This window comes from Lepus europaeus, chromosome 20 (genome assembly GCF_033115175.1).
Source record: "Lepus europaeus isolate LE1 chromosome 20, mLepTim1.pri, whole genome shotgun sequence".
Classification (NCBI taxonomy): Eukaryota; Metazoa; Chordata; class Mammalia; order Lagomorpha; family Leporidae; genus Lepus; species Lepus europaeus.
The window spans coordinates 44,948,773-44,976,457 of NC_084846.1; the positions used below are offsets into that span (position 1 = coordinate 44,948,773).

Here is a 27,685-nt window from a genome sequence, read left to right on the forward strand (position 1 = left end):
TCTCACGTGGGTGCAGGGGCCCAAGCACTTGGGCCACCTTCCACTGCTTTCCCAGGCCATAGCAGAGAGCTGGATTGGAAGAGGAGCAGCTGGGACTAGAACCAGAGCCCATATGGGATGCCAGCACTGCAGGTGGAGGATTAACCTACTGTGCCACAAGGCCAGCCCCACCTTGCAATTTCTATTTCTTGTGTTTAGCTTTTTAAGTCTTTATTTATCTATCTGAAAGGTAAAAAGACACACACGGAACTGGGGGGAGAGATCTCCCATCCAGTGATTCATTGCTCAAATACCCACAACAGTAAGGGCTGAGTCAGCCCAAGCCAGGAGCCTGAAACTCAATCTTTGCCTCCCACATGGGAGCCATCACCTGCTGTCTCCCAGGGTATGCATTAGCAGGAAGCTGGAATTAAAAGTTGAGCTTGGACTAGAAGCCCGGTACTCCAATATGGGATGTAGGTATCTGAAGTGATGTCTTAGATACACCAGGTGCTCATCCCTATTTCTTGTATTTAAAACCTCTTAATAATGCACTCTTGCCTGCTTGCTCTCTCTACATTAGGATTGATCTCTTTAGCATTGGGAAAGATAAGCATTAAAAGAAGAAATATTTTTCAGAGGGTAAAATTTAAATTACATCAATACTTTTTAAACAATGAATAATATGAAAGTGAAAAGTAAAAGGCAAAAAGAGTGAGAACATAGGAAAAAATAGTTAATGTAGAGAGCCTTCAGTGGCGTAGTGGGTAAAATTGCTGGCTAGGACTCAGGCATCCCATTTGGGTACCAGTTCAAGACCTGGCTATTCCATTTACAATCCAGCTCCCTGCTAATGGCCTGGGAAAGAAGTGGATAATGGCCCACATAGGCCCCTGCAGCCATTTGGGAGACCTAGAAGAATCTCCTGGCTCCTGGCTTTGGCCTGGTCCAGCCCTGGTCATTGCAGCCATTTGGGAGTGAACCAGTGGATGGAAGATATCTCTCTGTCTCTCCCTCTCTCTAACTCTGACTTTCAGGTGAATAAAATAATAATTAAATGAATATAGTCAATGTAATCTATAATTAGACCTTGCCTTTTCTTCTAACCAATGTAATCACATTTCCAAAATTGAAGAAAAATATTTTAGGTGAATTCAATATTTAGAAAATGAAGTTTAGGACAGCAGAACCATAGACATAGACATAGACATCTGGGACTCAACACAGAGAAAGTGAGTGCAGTGACATTACAACCTCACTGCTGTGGACTGAATGTTTGCACCCCTTCCTCCTTCATATGTTGAAGACCTCACCTGTGATGTGATGGTTTGCATAGTGGTGCCTCCCAGGATAACTACAGGTGAGTTAGATCATGAGGGAAACTGGCCTTCATAATGGTGTTAATGCTTTTATTAAAAGAGGATGAGTTTTATGGTCCTTTCTCTGCAATATGGGGACACAGAAAAGTCAGCCATCTGCAGACCAGGAAGCTTGATGTTGGACTTCACAGCTTCCAGACTATGGAAAATAAATGTTTGTTGCGTAAGCCACCTGGTCTTTTTTTGTAGCATCCCAAAAACTACTTTAGGTACCTACAAAGTGAATTCTGCAGGTCTTGGACTATTGAAAGAAGGTCCAGCCTCCATGTCAGGATTCCCTGAAGGGCAAACTTTTTTTTTTTTTTTTAATATAAGCTCGCTGGCTGCTCCATCCACTCAGCCCCTGCAGCGCCATCTATCGGCACTTCCTGGTGGCTTTCATTTGTTTGGCAGAAATCTAAGACCCATTTGGAGAAGAGAATGTGATGCATCTTGGTGCTGTCACTGACTGAGGGCAGGAATGAGGGCTGGGGAAGCCAAGACACCTTGAAAGGATTAGGAAAGGCATCCTGAGAAGCTCTCCTGGGAGATGGAAATTTCCAAAGATCTAGGAAGACAGGTGGGAGGAAGAAGCCAAGCCTACAAGCATCTCCCAGCTGGCAAGCGGGCACGAAGCTGAAGTGAATGCAGTGCAGGAAGAGAATCTCATAAAGCCTGTGATTTCCTAGCGGAAACAGAGACGTGAAGAAACGGTCCCCATTGAGAAGTTACTGTCTGCCTGAGACGGTGTTCTGATTATGCTCCCTTTGCTGGAACTAAGGAACATGGATGCCTGTGGACACCTCCCACAAGCAGGAGCCTCTCATCTCTCCCAGCTCCACGCTTCTATCCAGGGTGGTTCTTGGTCATCTGCTAGAGACTGTTCTCTGAGAATACTCAGAAACAGATGTGCTTGAAAGCCCCCGCCCCCTGGAGAAAGTGACCTCCCTGTGCTGGATGGCATGCTGGGAAAAACCTGTGCCATTGCCCAGGTCTTACAGGGTGATGCGTGCACGTCATTCCTCACTGCTTTCTCTACAGCCTGACCCTGACCTGCTCCAGCACAACACATTGGTGTCTATAGACTCTTGTCCTGGATGGCCACCCCTCACAGTCTAATAGTCAAGATCAATGCTTCCAGCTCAGAAAAGCTTTCCCCAAGAGGCAACAATTCCAGCAAACACCAAATCTACAACTGTTTCCTTAATGAAATCCCCCACCAATGGAACACAATACCCCATTTTTAAGAAAGAGACCTGCTTGCCGTGAAGGCTTCTTTTTTCATTGTTATGGGCCCCTCAAAGTGGTCCAAAAGGCAGTTTCTTTTTCTTTTTTTTTTTCTTTCTTTTTGACAGGCAGAGTGGATAGTGAGAGAGAGAGAGAGAGAGACAGAGAGAAAGGTCTTCCTTTTTGCCGTTGGTTCACCCTCCAATGGCCGCTGCGGCTGGCGCATCGCGCTGATCCGAAGCCAGGAGCCAGGTGTTTCTCCTGGTCTCCAATGCGGGTGCAGGACCCAAGCACTTGGGCCATCCTCCACTGCCTTCCTGGGCCATAGCAGAGAGCTGGCCTGGAAGAGGGGCAACCGGGATAGAATCTGGCGCCCCAACCAAGACTAGAACCCGGTGTGCCGGCGCCACAAGGTGGAGGATTAGCCTGTTAAGCCACAGCGCCGGCCCCAAAATGCAGTTTCAACACCCTAGGTCTGAATCAAATGCACCTGGGGAAAGCATCTGCCAATTTGATATGGGACATGCCAGGTGCTCTAAATGCCAGGAAGACAAAACTGGTGAGTGGGCTCTCCCAACGCTGGAAGCTGCAGGTCTGAGTGTTTTTTCCAGGATATGGTTATTGAAGGCAGTATTTAGAGTGTTCTCCCTGACAATAAACTGTCCATTGAAGAGGTCATATTGAGATTCCTTCTCCACACTGCCATTCATGCATTTATACCTTTATCCCAATATGCCACTATACTTCCTAGCCCCACTCATCTGGAGAAAGGTGATTAATATCTCTTAAAAGTGTCTACTATCCAGAAGGAACTCTAGAACACTCTGCAGCAGATTGAAGACATTTGTAATCAGCACAAGCTGTGGGGAAGGGGCCCCATATGGCCTTTCTCCCTTCATGCCGGGGGCTGTCCCTCGTACTTTCTGGGGCTCTTCAGTATTACAATCCATCAGCCCCATAGCCTTCTGTCTTATACATCAATTGCAGACAGCTCATACCTTCACCATCTGATCAGCCAAGACCCTTCCCATCATTGGACTGAGATCTAAAGACCTACTCCACACCTGGGATTAGGGACGCAGAGGGTACCACACTCCGTGATAATCTCACTGCCACTTCTGTTCTTGGCCTCAGAAGAACATGCAACCTCCCACCTCCCTACAATATGAATGCCCCCTGGTGGAGGAGGCTTAGAAACCTCTCAGTCAGCTCCATCTAGGATAGGGAATGGCCGCGTCAGCAGTTGTGTGATGCCCCCTTTCCATTTCCCTACTATTTATGGCTTCGGTACCCCTCATGGGAAGCCTTTTAAATTTTCAAAACTCAACTCTGGCTTTCTTGACCTTCTATGTGTTTATTTTCTATTTAATTACGTTCTGCCCTTATTTTCATTTTTTGTTTCCTTCTTTCTGCTTTCCTTGGGTTTAATTTGTTGTTCTCCTTCTAATTTCCTGAGATTGCTGCTTAGCTCACTGGTTTTAAGCCATTCTTCTACGCTAATGTATGCAATAAGACTGTAAATTTTCCTCTAAGCAGTTTTTGTTTTGCTTTATTTTGGTAAAATTCTTACTGAAGCACAACACACACATAGAAAAGTACCCAAATCTAAGTGGAGAGCTTATGAATTTTCAGGAAGGGAATTCTTCCCTGTAAACATTGCCCAAATCAAGAAGCAGGGCACTACCCCGCTTTAACCCATTCTGCACCTCTGCGTCCTTCCTACACAGCTGTGTTTCTGTGTGGGATCACTTTTTCTAAGAGAAAAGAACGCCCTTTGGTCTTTTTTTCAGGACAGGCCTTGTGGGGATAACCCTTTCCTGTTGTCCCTATTTCACTCAACATTTGACGAAGGATTTTACAGTACACACGGAACTCTAGGTGAGCTGTTATTTTCTTCAGCGCTTGGGGAGGCCATTTCTCTGTCTTCTGCAAAGTCGGTTCATAGTCTGTGTGTCACTCCTTGAGGATGAGTGTTTCCTCCCTCTGATGGTTTTGAAGATTTTTTCTTTGTCTTTCCAGATCAGCAGTTTAACCATGATGTGCTTAGGTGAGGCTTTATGATATGCTATTATCACCTCAAAAGTTGTCTTGATCCCATACCCTAGAACTCTAGCCACACACAATCACTCCATTGGGTTCCCTGTGCTCCTTTTCTCTCCTCTGTACTTTCCCATCCTCCCTCTCTCCCTCTCTCCCTCTCTCCCCCTCCCCCCCCCCTCATTTTTTCTGCTGACTCATCTTCCAGTTTACTCTTTCTGCTGTATCTTATCTGTTGCAAAACACATATATCGAGTTCTTTATTTCAGCTACTCTATTTCTCAGTAATACAATCCCCATTTGATTCTTTCCTTTTCATTCTAATCTTCTGGCAAATTGCACTTATTTATCCATGTTCTGCCTATGTAAGTCATCATTTCTTTAAAGTCTTTGACGACCTCAGTATCAGGATCCTATTGCCATTTTCGTGCCGTACTTGGTAACTGACAATCGTTGTGTGGTGGGTGTGAAATATTACAGGTGTTTTAGGTGCTGGGGTCTTTTCCCTAAGAGGGTTTGCTGTTCAGCAAGGCAGTGGGGGCACTTACGAGCTTAGTCCAACAAGGGGATGAGCTAAATGACGGGCAGGCGGATTTTGGTGAACTTCAGCCTCCCTCTGGCTCACCCCTGCTGCCAGAACCCCGTCCAGGGCTTTCATGGTGAGTTCAGGCAGGGGCCTTCTCCCTCACAAATCTCCCAAGATCAAGAGATGGAAGAACTTGCCTCTTCTTTTCAGATGCTTTCATGATCTTTTTCCCTCAAAGCTTTAAGATTCGGCAAGTGTCTAAGGGAAAAACAACTGTGTGTTTGCCATCTCACCCTGGTCCCATGTAGTCAGTCTCTAGGGAAGAGGGCCAGAGTGTTCAGTGCTTGTCCCTCCCATTGCTCTACAGTGCCATAAACATTTGGCTTTCAAATCAGCATATTGCTTACAGTCCTTTTTTGTTTTTTGTTTTTGTTTTTTTTATTTTTTATTTCATAAATGTGAATTTACAAAGTGCAACTTTTGTATTGTTGTGGCTCCCCCCACCAACCTCCCTCCCTCCCGTGGCCCTCCCCCTCTCCCTCTCCCATCCCGCCCTTTATCGAGTTTCATTTTCAATTACCTTCATATATTGAAGATCAACTTAGTATGTACTAAGCAAGGATTTCAACAGGCTGCATTCACACAACCGCACAAGGTATAGGGTATTGTTCCACTAGTAGTGTTTTTAAGTTTCATAGTAAAACTCATTAAGGACAGAGATCTTACGTGGGGAGCATGTACCCAGTGACTCCCATTGTTGATTTAACAATTGGCACTCTTATTTGTGACGTCAGCAATCACCCGAGACTCTTGCTACGAGCTGTCTAGGATATGGAAGTCCCTTGAGTTCACCGACTCTGAACTTGTTTAGTCAAGGCCGTGTCACAGTGGAGGTTCCTTCCTCCCTTCAGAGAAAGGCACCTCTCTCCTTGATGGCCTGTTCCTTCTGCTGGGGTCTTGTTCACCAGGGTCTTTCATTTAGATTGTTTTTTGCCATCGTGTCATGGCTTTCCATGCCTGTGAGACTCTCATGGACCTTTTAGCCAGATCCGAATGTCCCAAGGGTTGATTCTGAGGCAGGAGTGCTGTTTTGGGCGTTTGCCATTCTATGAGTCTGCTGTGTGTCCTGCTTCCCCCACAGAATCATTCTCTCCCTTTAATTCTATCCTTCATTATTTGCTTACACTGGTCTTATTTGTGAAATATCTTCAACACATACCCTGTCTTTTTGATCGGTTGTGTATTTATACTTATCACTTTACCAAGTGCGCTGGCATTGGTACCTGCCTCCTTGGTAAGATTGATTTGAAATCCCCTGGCACATTTCTAGTTCCACCATTGGAGGTAAGTCCAAGTGAACATGTGCCAACCTATATATCTCCTCCCTCTCTTATTCCCACTCCTATGTTTAACATAGATCACTTTTCTGCTAATTTTAAATGCCTAAGAATGATTGTGTATTGATTACAGAGTTCAACCAGTGGTCTTATGTAGAACAAACAGAGCAACAACAACAACCACAACAACAAAAACACTAAAAGGAATAAAATAGTAAGTTGTTCCTCAACAGTCTAGACAAGGGCTGATCCTGTCATTGTCTCTCATAGTGTCCATTTCACTTCAATGGGTATCATTTTAGATGCTCGTTTAGTTGCCATCGATCAGGGAGAACATATGATATTTGTCCCTTTTGGACTGGCTTATTTCACTTAGCATGATGTTTTCCAGCTTCCTCCATTTTGTTGTAAATGCCTGGATTTCATTGTTTTTTTACTGCTGTATAGTGTTCCATAGAGTACATATCCCATAGTTTCTTTATCCAGTCATTCGTTGATGTCCGTTAAGGAACAGTGTTTTTTTTCTTCATACTATCCTTTGAACTCTTTTATTTAGTGTAGGGTTAACTTTACAATCATTAAATAAACTGAAAATAGATCTTTGTAAAAATTAAGAGTGGGAATGGGAGAGAGAGAGAAGGAAGAAGGATTGGAGCATGCACAGGAAGGAGGGCAGGGTTAGAAGTATCACTGTGTTCCTAAATCTGTATATATGAATCACATGAAACTTGTATAACTTAAATAAAATTAAATAAATGAATCTTTAAAAACAATTTAAAAAAAGTGTGAATCTATTACAACTACTCTAACCCTAGCAGGAAATGCAAGTCTCTAATTACCTTTGCACTCCACTTGCACTAACCTTTAGAATCAGAAACTGGGGGTAGCGACAATAATCTGCACTGCAATAGGAAACAAAATGCATTTATTAGATTGTTTTTGAGTTTGCAATTGGCCCTCTGACACCTGACATGGGTCTTTCCTATAAATTTACATTCCAGTGTTATTTCACATAATGGGTCATTCAAATCACTTTTACTTTGTACCGTGCTTTAAAGCATATTGTGGGATTTATTATTTTATTCTAAATAGATAATCAGTCAAATAATGCATGGTTCTTTATGTTTAAAAAATGTGAGTTATCACAATTACTTCAAAATGGAAGTTTCAGGGACAGTCATTTGGCTTAGCAGTTGAGCTGCCATTTAGACAGCCATGTCCCACATCAAGGTACCTGGGTTCAAATCCCAGCTCTAGCTCCTGGCTTCATGTTCCTGCTTATGCACACCCTGAGAGGCAGTGGTGATGGCTGAAGTCATTGGGTTCTGGTTATACCTGTAGGAGAACTGCATTGCGTTCCCTGTTCCTGGCCATGGCCCTGGCCCTGGCTCTGGCTCAGCACCAGGGATTTACAAAGTGAACGTGCAAATGAGAAAGCTGTTTCTCTCTCTCTCTTTGTCTCACTCTCTAAATAATAAGTTTTTGAGAAGAAGTTTCAACTAGACCCTGTTAATTCAGATATCAGACAGTTCATTATTTAGCTATTAGAGAAACACTACTTTATCATATGGCATTTTTTACAGATTAGGCAAATATCGGCTACTTTAAGATGCAAGTATATCAGTTTATTCAACATTTATAATTATTTCCCATTTATTTTCTAACTTTTTAAACTGTCTATAACTTAGCATTCTGTATCATAAAGGCAAAGTACAATCCAAATAAGATGATATCTTTACCAAGTTATACAATTTTGACAAATCAATATGATATTCTGCAATACAGTAAGATTATTTTCTTCTGTCAGTATCATATATTACATTAATGATAATTTTACTACAAAAATATGATTTGAGTAACAAAAATGACCCGTTTTTGCAGGGCTGTTATACTAAAGCAAAGTCTCAATTTTTTGCTGCTTTGGTACAACTTAATATGACTTTTAAAATTATATGCTCTTATGAACAATTTCTTGAGTACATGCTGCTGAAATCAAATGCAGCAGGACAAACATGTATGAAGGGTGACACCACTTAATACCAGTGTTGTCCAAAACCAGAGCGCATGTGTGAGAAGCTTACAAATTCTACTTAAGGAGATCCAACAGGCCACATCTGGTTTAAATTAAAGTAAAATTTCCAGTGTTAGATCTTTATGTTTATAGAGGAATCTTCAGCTGCAGAGGCCTTGTCAGTGTGTTCCCGTTTATTTGGAAGCCCTTTACTCTTGCTCTTGTTTGGATCAAAAATTAAAGCCTTTCTCTGAGCTTCTTATTTCTTAAAATCCATCTAATTCACATTTATGTTGTTTAAAAATACAAATGTTTGTGTTACTTCATAGGATAGATTGGAAGACTTAAGGCTTTACATTGCTAACATTGACTAATTCACCATAAAGTATTGCTCTTGACATTTCCTTTTACTGAAACTAAATACTCAATTTAATTTAAATCTTATTAATCCACTGCTTCTTGATCTTTTTGAGCATTTGAAGATATTATTCTTTCCATTTCTTTTTCCAGATAACTCTCGAAACTGACTCAGTTATTATAGCTTCTTGACTTAAAAATCTATCCCTTGGATTTTGAGAATGTGGCTTATAACTATCCTCTATTTTGTTAATGAAACATTACCATAAATAAGTTTAGGGGTTTTGTTAAAGAATGTTACTGCAAAAATAATTTGATTCTTTCTGCACAAATAAGTGACATTACACTGCAATGCTTATCTCCACTGTACTATCTATGTCTGTCTAATTCATAGCCTCTGATGGCGATTTGGTTTGCACCGTTTGCATTTGTGTGTTTTCTGCATTTCGGATATTGTAATAGTGTGAGTAGGTAAAAATTTACCATAAATGCCAGCAACTATGCAATGTGTAGATAGCAATAAAAGGTAATTATGTTATTTTAAAGAATATTTTTTACTGGTTGTGTAATTCTGTTAGTGGTTGTGTTCTTTCAGTACTCTGAAGCTCTCCTTTTTTGTCTTTCATTGTTTCTATGGTGAGAAATCATCTGTCAGTATAATTATTGTTCTGTCTCAGGTAATCTACGTTCATTAGTTCAGTGATGTTCTTTTCTTCTTCAAAGTTCTGTGATGTCTGGTTGCTTTGTTCTTTTTGGATTCATGGAACTCTTTAAATCTATGACGTGATCTCTTTCATCACTTTGGGAGGAATTTTTAGGTTATAACCATTGTCCTTTTCTCTTTTTAGATTCTAATCACACATATTTTAGGTCACCTGCTGGTATCTCATGTGTTCTTAGTCTCTATTCTGTTTTCCATCTTCTTTCTCTGCTACTTCCTTTTGATTTTTTTTTCTTTCTGATCTATGTTCCAGTTTTCTCAATTCTCTCCTCTGTTTAGCTTAATTTACTGTTAAACCCATCTGTTGAGTTCACTGTTCCAAAATTACAGTTTTTAGAGTTTCGCGTTCAAAATTGCTGTGGTTCTTTTTATAGACTGCATACTTTGATGATGTTTTCAATGTTAACTTTTATTTCCTTGAATGTTTTAAGTATGTGGTCAGTGATTCTGTGTCTTTAACTCCAATATCTGGAACTCCTGTGCATCTGCTTATGTTGTCTACTGTTTCTTCTGGTATTTATATTTCTTTGTTTCAGCATGTGTGTGGTCAGCTTTAATTAAGAACTTCATGTTGTAAATGAAAACTTGGGGGTTAGAATTATGTTTTTTCCTCCTCCTGGCATTTGATTTCCTGTTTTTAGCCATCCAGAATGACCTCAATTGAAATTCAAGGCTTGAGATGACCTGGGAGGAATGGGATGGCCTGGGAAATGTCTCAATGTGTGCAGCCATTCAGGGCCCCAACTTAGGTCAATAGGGATTTATCAGAGTCTTCCTCTTTGGAAGGCCTTGGATTCTTTAGTTTCAGTCCTTTAGCCCTGCAAGTCAGTCACAAGTTCTTTTCAGCTTCCTTGTCTGTCAGATGCTTATTTCAGAATCCATGCAGTTACCCCTAGGGATACAGCAACTGCAGATCCTGGGCTCATCTCCGAGTTTCCATCTTCTGGATCTTGACCTTATTATATTTTTTCTACTGCCTTGCTAGGTCTCTGATGTCTAGGTGAGGGTTTCCAGGTCTAGGGGGAAAATTGTGGGGCATCTAATTAAATTTTGAATTTAACACAACAATAAAGAATCTTTTTAATATAAGTACACACTATATATTCTTACAATAAAAAATTATTCACTGAAATTCAATTTTAAGTAAGTACCTTGGATTTTATCTAGCAATACTATTTCATACTTATTTTTATAGTTTTTAGCTTTTCTAGATGTTCTCTGAGCTACCTGGTACATCATGACTGGAAGCAAAATTTTACTTATGTTAGTTGATTAGCAAACCTGAATTATTATAAATTTCAAATCACCAAATGAAGAGTTAATATATTTGCTTAAATCCCAGTTCTGTCATGAACCATATGTGTGACTGTATTTATACAAGTGGGCTTATATTTTGGCCTCATTTTTCTTAGATGTTAAACAGGAATGATAGGTGACATTTATGGAGGTGTGATTTTATGCCAAGCCTTGTGCTAAGCATGTTAAAAATTTAAAAGGTCAATAATACTTTCTTAAACTTCATGATATTCTTGTGATAAGCAAATTAGAAAATAGTACAAATTGTTTGGTACATATTAAGTAATAAATGACTGATATGAGCAATTTAAGTCAATGGTTGTAAATTTAAATTGACCGTTTTATTTTCTCCAAATCTAGTGCCATCATTATATACTGATGTCTCAAACGTTGCAGCAGTGTAGGGGTAAAAAAGAAAGCAAATGAGCCTATAACTGAGGTGAAACAGTCAGTACTTTCTGAATACATCCCCTCAAATAGAGACTATATGCTAACTACCCTGATTGGGTCATCATCCATTGACTATTTGTGTGATTGATCACGTTCTACTCCATAAATATGCATAATTAAAATAATGATAAAACATTTCTAAAATATTTATTTATTTGAAAGGCAGAGCTACAGAGTGGCAGAGAGAGAGAGGTCTTTCCATCTGCTGGTTCACTCCCCAAATGGCCACAATAGCTGGAGCTGGGCCAGTCCAAAGCCAGGAGCCTGGAACTTCTGAGTTTCCCACGTGGGTGCAGGGGCCCAAGGACTTGGGCCATCTTCTGCTGCTTTCCCAGGCACAATTTGCAGGGAGCTGGATTAGAAATGGATCAGCTGGGAATAGAGCTGGCGCCCACATGGGATGCCAGGTGGCAGCTCCACCTGCTATGCTGCTGTGCTGACCCCAATAATAAGACATTTTAAAAATATTCAAACAAAAAACAAAGATTATAGTTGCTAATATACATATTTGTAGAGGTCAGAACTTCAGTTTGGCTCTGCTTTGTGAATGAGCTAGTCACCCTTGCTCAAATTTAGAATAACTTATGTGCTAGACAGAATTAATCAAAATGTTATAGGGAGATCTGTTTCAAAGCTGCCACGAATCTACAAAGGGTTAGGATACAAACCTCTTCTGGAAGGCAAGAACTACACTCTAGTGAGTTGAGTTGGGGTGTATTTCAAACCATCACTCAATGTGACTAGATACCCATATGTAGGACATCTCCAAACGACTATACAAGATAGCCCTGTTGATCCTAAGGAAGACGGCCCACTTAATGTGTATTATGCTATCTGCATCATTCTGTTTGTTCCGTATGACAATTATAAAGGAAACAACATCTACCAGGTGGGCATGGCATTGCCATTCTGCATTCGGACTGAGTCTCAGAGAGTCAAAGTAACTCACACCACTAATGAGAGGGGAGTCAGAATTTTTCTATTTGATTCCACACTCTTCTTTGTTTTTAGATCACGTTGCCTTCCTAAACTTCCATAACAACACACAAAACTACTACAAAAAACAGTGAAACCCCTGTAGAAGGGATGTGTCATATTCAAGTTTTGAGAGTATTTTTGAATTATCACTTTATCTGGAAATGCAGAGAAAAAACTGTAATATATCTCCTGGGACAAAGTATCAGAAATAATAACTGACAACCTCTTACTAGTTCTTGATCTTTGAGCCTTGATACTTTTCTGAGAGAAAGCAATAATAGCTGTCTGTGGTAATTTCTTCATCTACACTTGAATGAAGTCATGGAACATCAGGGCATAGAAAAATATGTGTTCTGTATCAAGAAATTAGGACCCACCAGGACACTGTGGGTTAATAGTGATGCAGTGGAGTCAATCAAATAAAACCAATAGTTTATAAATTAATTTCCAACAGCTATGTATAGAGGTCCTCTGTATTACATGACACTGGAAATATAAAGATAAATAGTACCCAGTCTTTCTCCTGGAAAAACTCAGTGTTGGGATAAACAGATCAATTTAATGTAATAATGATCAAGAGAGTAAGAGCAAAATAGCATGAGATTTTGTGGAATGAAGACATTTTTGTAAAAAAGCCATATGATAAGGATGGGTTTGGGGGGTTAAGAGGTCACCAGGGCTGCCCACATCCCATGTCAGTGTTTCTGGGTTCAAGTCCGCACTTCTGACTCCGGTAGATGTGCTCCTGCCACCTGGGTGAAAGATCTGCATTGAGTTCCTGGCTCCTAGCTTAGCCTGCACCAGCCCTAGCTGGCATTTAAGGAATAAAACAGTTGATGAGAGATTCCTGTCTGCCTTTCAAATAAATAAATCAATGAATGAAAATATTTAAAAGCCATACAATAAATTATTTATATGTCGACTTGTTACATTGAACATTTATGGATGTCTTTCATTCATATTCCATCTCTAAATAAGAAAAACTTCTAAATGATTTAATACCTCTTTCAAGTTTAAAAGGGAAATTATTTTAAGTCACAGAGGTATTCATGTTAAATAAAAGGAAAATCCATCTAAAAAATCAAGTTGTTAGGATAAGCATTTATTGTAGGTGTTAGGCACTTGTGATGGCTGCATTCCATTTTGGAGTACCTGGGTTCAAGTCCCCACAACATTTCCAATTCCAGATTCCTGGTAATGAGTTCTCTGGGTGGCAGCAGGTGATGACGCGGGTACTTATGTTCCTGCTGCCTATATGAGAAACTTAAGTTCCAGCCCGGCTACTGTAGGCATTTAGGGAGTGAGACAGTGGATGGAAGATCTCTGTCTCTCTCCATCTCTGTACCTGCCACTCACATCGGGGGTTGGGGTGCATTCCCAGCTCCGAGCTGTGGCCCTAGCTTAGCACCAATCATGGTGGGCATTTGGAGAGTGAACCTGCATGTGGCAGTGAATTCTCACTGCACCCCCATCTCTCCCTTCACTCCTGCCTTTCAAAGAGCAGTATCTTAGCTGGAAGGAAGGCAGGCAGGCAGGCAGATAACCTTTGCCCAGAACCTCTCAGTAGAGTACCACTATACTTTAAAAGTTTCCCTGAATCCTTAGCTCAACACATGTAGTCATCTTCTCATTGGCAATAGAATTCACAAGATTGTATATAATTTCCCTGACCTTTTGACTTAAAGGCATTGAAATAACAGCTGCTACTGGCTCACGATGCCTATCATCCAAAAGTTCTCTCTACCCAACCAAGCTTAAGGTGAGGCCATTTGTCTTCTTAGCGCTACTCTCCCCAACATCTGCAAGTACAGTCACTCACACACTGAACAGCACAGACTCACTGTGATGGACAAGATGTACAAGTCTGTCTCCCTGCAGTGCTCAGGGTTCCCCCATGGTTCCTGACCTACCAGAAACCTGCTCTCCAGGCTGAGGCAGTATAGATCTGGGTGTGTAGACCTAACATGGGAGAGCCGTGAGGTGTCTTGAAGAATAGGTATGGAAAGTCAGTATCAAATTGCCCATTAAAACTTGACAAGGCAATCAACAGATATGAAAAATAACCTTAGGAAAAGAATGACTCCTGAAGCAAACACATCTAAAGTAAGAATGTATCCACTCGAAGAGAGACTGATGAGCACACAGACATCTCTCAGACAGTGGCAAGTCTTCACAACTACAGCTCAATAGATTAAAAAAATTCTCATATCTAATTAAAAGTTGATGGAAAGATGTGTAGTCTCACTAGTAATCAAATAAAATTATAATGAGATTCTATTTTAAGCTTTTTTGGTCTATAATGCTCAGTGTTAACAAGGGTTTTATGAAATGATGAGTTACATTTTCTAGTGGAAGTACAAAGTGCTATTTGGAAAGCAATTTGGCCACAGGAAAGGAAAATCCTTAAAATATTCATACCTCCTAACCTAAAAAAGAATATTGTAATATTCATATCTTGTACATTGTGGAAACTTTATTAGTCTGGTTTAGGTTAGCTACATATAGCAGAAATCCCAAAATAACAATGGAAAACAACATAAATGTATCTGCAAGAGAGGCCAAAAATGCAATACTTTAGCTAGACATTATCGTCCAAAATAAAATTGAGGCTTTTGTTATTAAGAAGGAAAGGGAGAATGGGTGTTGGGCAGACAACTGGTAATTTTTGCTCCTTATCCTAGGAAGTAAACTTGAATTTAAAAAATCATTTGCAAAAAAATTATTTTCAGGGTAAAATTTAGATTTACAGGTTACAAATCTATCAAATTATACCATAGAATAAGGAATATTATCTAAATTTTAAATAATATTTGTGTATATTTAATGTTAATTTTTTTTAAAAAGCTAACCATTGTTTTATAAAGTCTGTACTCTCAAGCATACAAAAAAAAGATTTTTATTTACACTTCGTCTTCCATATTTCCCATTATGGACATAATTGAATTTGTGCTAAGAACATTGTAGACACTATTTGCATATTTGAGAAATGGGATCTCAAATTAGAGATTCTTCATGTTTTCCTAAGCAAAGTTAATACAAGAGGGGAAAGGTATCACCTAAGAAAGTTTCAAATTCTAAGAAAAAAAAATTCCCTGAACAGTGAATTGTGAAAATCCGGTCACCCTTCAACTTGACTGAAGTCATGTTGGTTATGGGTTCTGTCTTCTACAAAATGGAATGCCAGGAGGTGATGGAGTCACGTCACTGTTCAGCACATTGGCATTGTCACCAACACTTACTGAGTGTTTATTTGAACTCAGAGCACTTCTGTTTTCTTAACCAGCATCCTGTGACACTTACAGTAGTGTTAGTCCTATTCTACACATAGTAATAGGGTGAACAGTGGAGCTGAAATTTAAACCCAAGCAACAGAATTCCTCAAAGCTGTACCTTGTCTGCTTTCCATCTATAGAACTTTGAAAGGAAATAAATTGTGGTGCAAAGAAGGAGTCACTGTTGTGTATAGGAATTTAGAAGATAAAAAACATGCCTCCCATTCATAAATTTCAATAATTTCTCACAAAGTCTTCTTTCAAATGAGCAAGACATTCACCACAGCTAATTAAATAATAGGAAATTACAAAGATACAAACAGGTGGTCCACATCAAATCACCCAAAAATGTTAAAACTGTTAGAAAGTAGTGGCTGCCTGTGGAATAGAAAGTAAGTGGAGAGTCTAAATAACGGGTTTCACTTGAGGACAAAAACATTAAGGCCAAACAATTTTTCATGACACATTTATAGGAGGAAGTCAAACTTGCCCATGAGGCCATATGTAGGCTATCATTGTCCAGCAGCCTGTCTGGCTCATGGGAGGAATTAAATTGGAGTTCTTGGAGACGACCTCTCTGGCCGTGTCTGTCACTTCCCGGATTACACCCGACATCCCTACATCTCAGTCCTATTTTGTTTCCATCTTTCAGCTGAAACTAAGATCTGCTTCAAATACTACCATGGAGTCAGTGGCGCCCTGAGAGCTACCACCCCCAGCGTCACGGTGAAAAACTCAGCAGCTCCAGTAAGTCTTACAGTCTTATTCCTTCTTTTTTTGGTCAGAGCTAATTCCAGTGCTGCTTTATTTTCCTGTTTTGCTCGTGTGTGTGTGTGTGTGTGTATGATGATTATGGAGATATATTGATAGATATATCTATATATATTGATATATATATATAGAGAGAGAGAGAGATAGATATATAGATACTGATAGATAAGTGGAGACACAGCTGAAAATAGTGAAGGACAGGGGCTCAGGTCAGCCTTATGAATCTGCAGCCTTCTTGTTTGTTAGAGAAATGCCAAACTTTAATGTTTGGCCTAGATGATCAAGTGTTTCTAATACAGATATGCAGAATAGCTCTGAATAAGTCTTCCTTTGCAATGTATTTTTTTAATTCCTCAGTTTTAAATATTTATAGACTTTTGTGTTTTCATTTCTGTTGGGGCTTATAAATAACTAATGAAATAAAAACTTACGGTCTCAGATTGATCTTAGTCACAGCAGTATGAAATAGTAGGCTTAGAAAAGCCTACAGTCTCTCATCCCTCCATCTGTCATATGAGGTCACTGCACCCAGAGAGCCTCCATATATAACCTCAGGTCAAACAATGCGCTAGGTGCAGATCCAGGCCTAAAATTACATCATTTGTTCCCTACTTTGTGGCTTTGTTCAGTGCCACTGGAATGCATACCTTCGTTTCCTACATTACAATCTAGTTTTATCTTTGTGATACTTTTTACCTAGTTCTCAATACACCTGATTAGGCTGAAATCATATAGGATTGTCCTTGCTTTTCCTTTTCACATTAATTAAAAATGACCAACTAGGGGAGGCTGAACAAAAATCAGTGAGGACTCTTCACACAACTGGAAGTAAAAACGGCTCCTGTTTTCCCTGTGTTCAAAGGTACAGGGGAAGCATTTGAACTGAAATAGGCATGACTCAGAAAGGACTCTCAGAAGGCGCACTTTTGCCATTTTGCATATCGGTTCTGCAGTGCTCTTCTGTTGAGAGAAAACGAGACCTCCTGTAGATTGAGGCAGAGTCCAGCTTTCCTGATCGGACCAGCTTCATGCCACTGCCACCGTGCCTTCGACCTTGCCCTCACTCCTAGTCCTAACCTTGGAAACTCAGCCTTATGACATTTTAGGAAGATGGCAGGATGTTTACGTTTACTTTTTTTCTTGTACTTTATAATAATCACAGGAGCCTTTTGTGAATTGACTGTTTTCCTGTTGCCTCACTAATACTTCTATAATTTATTTTTGCAACATATCAGCAGTGCTTACCTAACCTGATCCTAAAACAAGCCCTGGTCCTATGAGTTAAAATTTTAAGGTTTAATTCTTAATATTCTCAAAATTGGTTTCTATGTAAAATAACCCCAGTTATGCTAGTGAAGTAGGATGTCAGAAGAAGCTATGTAGTATGATATTCTAGTATTTCCTGTTTTCTTCATAAATATTTCTGTTAGTTTTTCATAGAAGAGAGTGTCAGAGCATTTTGATTTGTAGAAATTATAAATCAAGTCCTTCAGATAAAACACAATAAATATAAATGAGTGCTTTTGCTAAAATTGCACATGATTTATTCACATGTGAGGTTCAGTGCTGCCTAGACATTTACTAGTGGGTTTTAAGATGATTTTCTAATGGCAGATTTTATGAGATCTTCTGACTACCATAACTTTAAACTCTTATCTTTTTTCCACAAAGGCTAGGGTGGAATGGAAAAGGAGTTTCTAAGATTTAGAGACAGAAGTTGGAGGTTAGATATTAACATGATGTGTACTTTCTTCTACCTGAGAATCTACAGCCACGTTTTGTCCCTCCTGGTCTGGAAAACTGTATGATGATCATCAAAGCCAGCTCTCTTTCCCAAAGTCCTCTGCTACTTCCCCAGTCCCCTCATCCCCCTCCACCACCAGCACCACCACCCGGCCAGTACACACAGTTCTGTGACCTCTCACCCTTGGAGGTTTGCTCACAACAGGGTCTGTTCATCATTGTGTAGGCTGTGATTTCAAGAGTTCATTGATGTATTTCATGAATGTTTATCAGCAAGCTGCCCTGGGCTGACCACTAAGCATATAAAACTAGACAAGACGAGCCCTCATCCCCATAAAGGCACCTGTATGAGATGAGATAAATGGGTAAAGGGGGCTTGACAAGAAACCAGGCTCTAACAAAACTCTACTCTGAGCCTCTAGCAGTGGCCATACAGGGCACTTTGGGAGAACCAAGGATGGGCAGGACCAGGGCACAACTAAGGGCTTTCCAGATGGGTTCAGGTGAGCTAGGTGTACACCACAGCCCTGATTCCTGATCAAGTTCTTTGTTGTTTTTTTTTTTCCTGTGTTAATTTAACCTTGTATGAGGAGCATGCTATTCCCATATGTGTCTTCAGCAAAAGTCCCTTCAAGTTTGAAAAGACTAAAGCAGGGAGATATTTGGACATTTGTTTTGGGTTAATGTGTCAAATGGACTTGTTCCCTAAAAGAGAAAGAAAGGGAAAAACAATCAGAGCCAGAGGTCATCCTCTCTAAGAAATTCAGCTGAGCCCTGTGCATCTCTAACCTCTCTGAGAGGCACGCCGAAGGTTGGATTCCACTCTGGCCCAACATTATGACCTTTGTTGTGTCTCAGGGAAACAGGTGCAGAGCTTACTCTAAAGACGCATTTCAGGGTCTTGCCCAGAATGCTTTCCCCAGCAGCCATGGCTCCGCTGCCCTGGCACAGTGTGTTTTACACCCTTCCCCTCTGGGGTATAGGAAGCAAAACCCCAATTCATGTTCTGTGCTCACCAGTGATTAATTATAAACCATCTTTTCAAGTTTTGCTTTCTATAGAATTGCATTAGAAAAAAATCCTCATCCTTATAATTTAGAAACAAATCACTAATGGAAAGAGAAATCTTTTCTAGGCTTATAAAAGCCTTGTTTTCTACATTGAAGTTGGAGATCTATGAAGCCCCGATATGGTCTGTATATGTTTGTGTGTGTTACTAGGGAAATGAATCCAAGGCATTCATTAGACTCTGGACAGGGTTCATGGTCCCACAAAGGTTATGTACCACTGACATGGAGAACATCAGTGTCACTCTTTGCTGATAGAAAGCACTAATCTGACAGTTTTATATCATCAAATGTCTACCTTTGCCTTTAAAAAAAGATTTATTTGATTTATCTGAAAGGCAGAATTGAGAGACAGAAAGAGAGAGAGAGAGAGAGAGAGAATGAATGAATTAATGAATACGAGAATCTTCCAACCGCTGGTTCACTCCTCAAATGGCTGCAACTGCTGGAGCTGGGCTGGTCAGAAGCCAGGAACCAGGAACTTCTTGCAGGTCTCCCATATAGGTGATAGGGGCCCAAGGACTTGGTCCATTTTCTGCTGTGTTCTCAGGCACATTAGCAAGGAGCTGGATTGGAAGTGGAGCAGCCAGGACTCAAACCAGTGCCCATATAGGATGGCAGCGTTGGAAGCAGCAGCTTTACCTATTATGCTACAGTGCTGGCCCCTACCTTTGCCTTTATTGGAGAAAACATCCTACTCTGGTAGCACAGTGAAAAATCACAAATTTTTTAAGTGTTTATTTATTTGAGTGGAGAGTTACAGGAAGAAAAAGAGAGATCTTCCATCTGCTAGTTCACTCCCCCAAATGACTATAACAGCCAGGGCTAGGCCAGGTTGAAGCCAGGAGCCAGAAGCTTCCTCCAACTCTCCCACGTGGGTGCAGGGGCCCAAGCACTTGGGCTATCTTCTACTGCTTTCCCAGGTGCATCAACCAGGATCTGGATGGAAGTGGAGCAGTCAGGACCCGAAATGGTGCCCACGTGGGAGACTGCATTGCAGGTAGTCGCTTAATCCACTATGTCACAAAGCTAGCCTAGCCAGGAATGTTCTTAATGAAAAGAGACAGATAGTAAACACCTAGCTAAGATGCCCAGACCTAGAAATCTTGAATGAATATATCAAGATAAATATATTCATCTGATGGATCTCAATATGAATATATACAATGAGCCAGATTCAAGAAGACATGAAAATGGAACAACCTTTTATTCAAAAGGTTTTCAGCAGCCAGATCCAAATGTTGATATTCTAGGGAATAGTGGCAAGGAGCTTGCCAGAGTAGACAAATAAAAATGGTTTATTTTCCCTAAAACAAAATAAAATTAAGGCATTCATAGATGAAGTCTTTCAAGTGATTGAAGTATAGATAAATCCAATACAAATTCAACTTTCTAGAGCAAAAAGAAGAAAAACTTCCAAAATAAATATTCTTTGCCATCTTAACATGGACACCAGAATTGAGTGAGGACCACATCATGATACCATGTGCCTGGAACCATGCTGTTGGGAGCTGGCCAGGAGCTGGATCCCCCCGGCTAGCAGCTGGGGTGCCATGGTCACTGTGGAGCTGGGCCACTGACTGGTGGCTTGATTCTGGACTGGCTGCCTTATATCAATAGTAAGTATAAGAACAGTGAATTAAACAGCCCTACCTGGCCCCTCAAGCCCCAGAGACAACACCAAAGAAACATACAGCACAACTTGAGACCTTTTGTGTTCCTGAACATGGCCTTGGTTTTCTCATGTCTGTGGCAGTAAACTCACCTTGCTACCTGCCCCTCCTGGTTTTCATCACGCTGGCTGCTCGGGTACCTCCAGAGCAGCCCTCCTAGCTTGGGTGAACTCATGGTCCTTTTAAAACCAAAGTTTTGTAAATCTAGGAGAATTTTTAATGGCATAAATTATTTAAATATTTAAAACATTTAGTGGGTTGAAAAAAAACAGAAAAAAGACCAATCTTATTGATCATTGTAAATATAAAAAGCATAAGTTAAATATTAATAAGTACATTGCCAAAAACACTAAAATAATTTGACCATACAAAATTTATATGGAGACTATAGGGTTGGCTTGGTATTTAGAAAGCTATTAATATAACAAATCATAGTGATAGAAAACCACATGATTCTTTCTGCTTTAGTGAAATGTCAGTTGGTCCTTAACCTGAGATGGATTTACATATACTTTAATACCAAATGCCAGTATCATTTTTTGGTGAAGCACTAGAAATGGTTTAATTAAGACTGGAAACAAGACAAAAACAGCAAAGTTAACATTGCTTTGAAAATGCAAGCCAGGAATTAGGTGAGAGAAAAAAATGGAGAGGCAGTATCAGAAAAAAGATGGTGAAATTATCATCACTTACAAATAATCTGATTATATTTCACAAAACTCAAAATAATAGATTAAAGCTATGAGAAACAATATATCTAACAAGATCTCTAACAAGAATCAATAAACTATCTCTAATATGTTAAGAATCACTAATTCTAGGGCTGGTGCTGTGGTGCAGCAGGTTAAAGCCCTAGCCTGCAGCGCCAGCATCCCATATGTGTGCCGACTCTAGTCCCGGCTGCTCCTCTTCCAATTCAGCTCTCTGCTATAGCCTGAGAAAGCAGTAGAAGATGGCCCAAGTCCTAGGGCCCTTGCACCTGCGTGGGAGACTTGGAGGAAGCTCCTGGCTCCTGGCTTCAGATCGGCACAACTCTGGCTGTTGCGGCCATCTGGGGAATGAACCAGCGGATGGAAGACCTTTCTCTCTGACTCTACCTCTCTCTGTAACTCTGTCTTTCAAATAAATAAAATAATTCTTTTAAAAAAAGAATCACTAATTCTATAAAAAAGAAAAAACAATTTAGAATGGAAAGAAGGCTTCCATTTTCATATTAACCAAACAATATTTTAAGAAATGTTCAGAACCAATATGATAGAAACTTTAAAAATACTGAAAGATACAGAAGATTTGACTATTTGTAAAAGATAATCTTTGTCACTTTCTGAAATTAAATATTTAGCTATATAAATTATCTCTAAATTTATAAATTCAGGATAACTAAAATTGAAATACAAATAGGATGCATTTAACAGCAGTGTGATTCTAGGTTTATTAAAACTGACATATGAGAAAATACAATATATTTTTAGGGAATGGGAATAATGGAAGGATAATAGCTTTCCTGGAATTAAAATGTACCATGAGCCATAATAACTAAAATGGATAGATAGAACAGAAAAGTAGAGAGCCAAGAAATAGACTCCAGTTTATTGGATTTTAGATGATGATTAAAATCTGTTCCAAGTAAGTATATGGTATTATGGTAACTGAGAAAATACTTGAATATATATATGGATGTAAATTGAATATATAAATGGATGTAAATATATATATGTATATGTACATATACACATATATATATAATATCTTCTTCCTGGTTTCTTTTTTTTTTTTTTAACTTTTATTTAATGAATATACATTTCCAGTGTACAGCTTATGGATTACAATGGCTTCCCCCCCCCAATAACTTCCCTCCCACCCGCAACCCTCCCCCCTCCCGCTCCCTCTCCCCTTCCATTTGCATCAAGATTCATTTTCAATTCTCTTTATATACAGAAGATCAATTTAGTATAAAGATTTCAACAGTTTGCACCCACATAGAAACACAAAGTGAAACATACTGTTTGAGTACTAGTTATAGCATTAAATCACAATGTACAGCACATTAAGGACAGAGATCCCACATGAGGAGCAAGTGCACAGTGGCTCCTGTTGTTGACCCAACAAATTGACACTCTAGTTTATGGCGCCAGTAACCATCCTAGGCTGTCGTCATGAGTTGCCAAGGCTATGGAAGCCTTCCAAGTTTGCCGACTCTGATCATATTTAGACAAGGTCATAAAAGACAGAGTGAGGATAGTAACCAATGATCCTAAGAGTGGCATTTACCAGGTTTGAACAATTATACAGCATTAAGTGGGGAAGAGGACCATCAGTACACACATGTTGGGAGTAGAGCCATTGGTGGTAGAGTAGAGGTTATGATTACAAAGGAATGAGGCCCAAGTGCACTAGACAGGGCCTAGAACAAAGGACAGAGTCATTATTAGAGGAGCTAAGAAAGGTGCTGTCTAAGCTACAATTAAGTTTTCTGATTGAGAGGCAAATAGAACCTGATAGAAGGGGCTTGATAATAATCTGGTGGGCTTTAGGCCTTGTAAGTTAAGAGGCCCAGACCTATCTATCTCTTCACATGGGGTATATCCTAAGGGAGGTGTGAACCTCCTAGGGGAAGGCACTCTGTTGACTTTCATTACTTGGCTGGCCTGGGAGGAGAGCTGGCCAGGTAAAGGCAGGTGGCATCTCTAACAAGAAATTTACAGTTCTGCCTGCAATGTTGCTGACCCTACTTGACCATCCCCTCAGCTGCAGTGGTCACTTTGGAAGTTGGGCTGAGTGAAGGGCTTTTCAGCTTAGAGCCAATAAGATCTGTGGCTCTGACCTGGGCATCCTTCGACTCCAGGGCGGGTCCATTTCCAGTGATCCAACTCTTGGCAGAGCTGCCAGGGCTCTTCACAAGCTGACTTCTGCTGAAGCCCAGGCTTACCACATTGAAAGCCACTGCAGTGGACTGGCCTGTTGGGTCTCCTTGAGGGCAGATCACTGTGCAGATCAGCCATTAATAGGCCTGCCACCCATTGCTTCTGATGCCGAGCTTTCTTTTCCTCCTGGTTTGTGTTAAAGCAGACCAGAGGATGCAAGTCAAGGGAGTGCCCGTTTCCCATCTCTAATCTTCGGTGGCCTGAACTACAAGTCTATAGTCACAGGCATGTTCTGTAGTAGTTTTTCTAAGGTAGACAATGCCCATGAGGAAAATTATATTCTCACTTTAAAACTTTCTTTCCCTTTGGTCTGAAAGGGAGGTTTTTTCTACTTACTGTATACTTCGCTGATGGCGAAGTGAATCTAGCTATGAGATTATTATTTGAGTTCTTATTTTGGCTATGCTATTGCAGAAAAATGTTAGCCATCTATTGTATAAGGTCTAAAGATTAAATTGTGCATCCTACAGATTCCTTCATAATAGAATTAGTTTCCTACCTTGAAGAGAATAGAGAAATGAAAGAACAAGTTGGGCTTCGAATAGAGAAATGAGGGAGCAAGTCCTAGATCGCTTGCTGACAATAGCAATATCACATGAATACTTAGCAAACCGTTTCAACCATTAGATAACAACTTAAGAAAACATTTACCAGAAGGTCCAATGCCTTCTATAAATTTTAAGAATCATGTATTTGAAAACACCTCTTAAATATCTAACATGGTGTAGTTTGTTTAGCCAGTAAACTTAAGCACAACCATCTAAAATGTTTTTAGTTTCTTTCTACCAACAAGTCTAAAACATATGATACACAGATTCAGGTCCCACAAATTAAAATGTATCTTTGATTGATTTTAGCAGCTTAAATTTATGGACAATCTTATCTATAAGCCATTTAAAATAAAACTCTTAATAAAATTTCCCCATGTGGACATACAATATGTACACACATATAATATAGCATAATAGACCAATACATCAATTTTAATAATAGCTTTTAAAATCTTTAACTCTTTTTGTAGATTGCCAATTGATTTGAATTGCTTTTTCTTTTTAGTAACCTCAGTTAACCATACTTTCTCTCAGTTGGTACTGTTAATACATTATTGGCTTCATCTGTTTACAGAGCCATCCCAAAGTACTGAATACAATAAAAGTGGCTGGAAAAAGTCCATAGGAACCTATAGGAGGACAGCTAAACACAGAACCAACAACGCTTTAGTTTTATGAGCAGCAGATATTCAAATTTTTGAAAAAAGCACATATTTAAATAACCCATTGCTCTTAATAAAAATTCAGCTGTTTTTGAACAATTAGAATTTAACAGACATCAAGAGAACATAATAGATTACTTTAACACATTGCTTTAACAGAGCATCAGAGTTTAATTCTATGTCAAAGAGAAATTGAGCTTCCTGTGATCTTTTGCTGTGAGGTTTCCTTCCTTTACCTTCTTTCATATTGGTGACCATGTTTCTGTGTTTCTGTGTGTAACACATCTTTAAGCATCTTTTGCAGGGCAGGATGAGTGGCAACAAATTCTTTCAGTTTCTGTTTGCTGTGAAAAGTCTTAATTTCACCTTCATTCACAAATGAGAGCTTTGCAGGATATAGTATTCTGGGCTGGCAGTTTTTCTCTCTTAGTACCTGGGCTATGTCTCGCCATTCCCTTCTAGCTTGTAGGGTTTCTGATGAGAAGTCTGCTGTGAGTCTAATTGGAGATCCTCTAAGAGTGATCCGACGTTTCTCTCTTGCACCTTTTAGAATCTTTTCTTTATGTTTCACTGTGGTGAGTTTGATTACAACATGTCGTGGTGAGGATCTCTTTTGGTCATGTTTATTAGGGGTTCTATAAGCTTCCTGTACTAAGATGCCTCTGTCCTTCTCCAAACCTGGGAAATTTTCTGCTAGTATCTCACTGAAAATGCCTTCTAATCCTTTCTCCCTCTCCATGCCTTCAGGAACTCCTAGAACCCGAATGTTGGGTTTTTTAATAGTATCCTGTAAATTCCTGACAATATTTTTTAGATTTCTTCTTCTTTTCTTTGGTTTGCCTGTTTCCTTTCCTGTTCTCTGTCTTCTAAGTCTGATATTCTCTCTTCTGCTTCGCCCATTCTGTTTTTAAGGCTCTCTAATGTGTTTGTCATTTGATCTATTGAACTCTTCATTTCATTATGATTTCTAGTCACTATCAGAGTTTCTTGTTCCACTAGTTGTTTCATTTCATTTTGATTCCTCCTTAATATTTCACTTTCACGAGAGAGATTTTCTATCTTGTCCATGAAGGATTTCTGTAGTTCAAGAATTTGTTTTTGAGAACTTCTTAATGTTCTTATCAATGTTTTGAGATCTGCTTCTTGCATTTCTTCGATCTCATCATCTTCATAATCTTGAATTGGGGTGTCTTTTTCATTTGGGGGCGTCATAGTTTCTTCCTTGTTCTTGTTAGCTTGGTTTTTGCGTTTGTTGTTTGGCATGTTGGAGATATTTGGTTTCTTCACTGTGGTGTTTTTTCTTGTTACACTATGGCTCTATATTAAGTGGACTGTCTGCTTTCAGTGGAGCCTTAGAGGCTTGAGATGAGTGTGGACTGAGAGCTGGGTTTGGTTCCTCAGGGTTGAGGGTGTGTCAAGGATGACACTCCCAGGTTAGGTGTGGTAAATCTCTCTTTCTTTTTTTGATTTAAAAGGGAAGTAATTCCGCACAGCTGAACGTAATTGGAGGTAGTTAGCAGGCAAATGATATACCCACAGGAGCCAGAGATCAGAAGCTCTTTCCCAAGGACCACACAGGGAATCTCTGCTGCCCTCAGTGTGGGCTCCAATTCTCCTGCAGTCTCCCACTGGGTTGCCAAGTTAGATGCTAATCTCCTGTTATTTCACCCCTCCCCACAGAGTCAGGTTTTTCTGCTAGGCTCAGGGCTGGTGCAGACCTGAGGTCGCCCTGCTTATGACGTATGTCCAAAATGGCGCCTGCTCTGTCTTGCTCGCCTGTGAGAGGTGAGCGGAGAGAGAGAAACTTGTGTCCGTATCAGTCACTTTTTTTATTTTTATTTTCTCTCTCTTCTAGTTAGCCTGGTGAACTTTTCCCCACGGAGTTTCAAGCCTCGTTCCCTCTAGCCTCCTCTTTCCGCTTGCCTGCTGGTATCTCGGGCTATGGAGGTTCGGCTCACCTCGCATTCCAGCGCTGGCGCGTTGAGTCTGCTGCTGGTGTCCCGAACTTGGGCTCCCACGCTCTCCACGCAGGTCCACTGTGAATCACTAGTTCCGGAAGAGTTTCCTCTGCTGTTTCATCCCCTACTCTTCCTTGACACTGCAGTATCTCCACTTATATTACACTTTCTCTCCCCCCGGACTAAGTGTGCTTCCTGCCTATTCCGCCATCTTGCCGCCCCTCTTCTTCCTGGTTTCTTATGTACAAATTACAGGTGAACTAAATAGTTATATATAAAAAAAATTGAGGCCAGCAGGTAGGGCCGCCACCTGCAGTGCTAGCATCCCATGTGGGAGCCTGTTTGAGTCTCGGCTACTCCACTTCCAATCCAGCTCTCTGCTATGGCCTGGGAAAGGGGTGGAAGATGGCCCAAGTCCTTGGACCCCTGCGCTCATGTGGGAGGCCTGGAGGAATCTCGTGGCTCCTAGCTTTGAATCAGCACAGCACCAGCCGTTGCAGCCATCTGGGAAGTGAACAAGTGGATGGAAGACTTTCTCTCTCTCTCTCTCTCTCTCTCTCTGCCTCTGCCTCTGCCTCTGCCTCTCTGTAACTCTGCCTCTCAAATAAATAAATGGATCTTTGAATAAAAACACATGGAAATGCTAGATAAAAGCATGAGTGAATAATTTATAATTCTAGAGAGGTGTTGTCTATTCATTTTTAATTTTTATTTATTTATTAGAGGTGGGGTACCCATCTGCTAGTTCATTGTTCAAATGCTTGCAACAGCGGGAACTAGAGTTTCT

General features: G+C 40.2%; 1 protein-coding gene across 1 annotated transcript in view; it reads left to right on the plus strand.

Annotated features, from left to right (window-relative positions):
• HECW1 (HECT, C2 and WW domain containing E3 ubiquitin protein ligase 1) overlaps positions 1–27,685 on the plus strand; it is a 221,318-nt gene that overhangs the window by 27,856 nt on the left and 165,777 nt on the right. Inside the window, exon 3 of the mRNA XM_062178407.1 lies at positions 16,202–16,296. Coding sequence (XP_062034391.1) covers positions 16,202–16,296 — 95 coding nt within the window. The remainder of the gene's footprint in view (positions 1–16,201; positions 16,297–27,685) is intronic.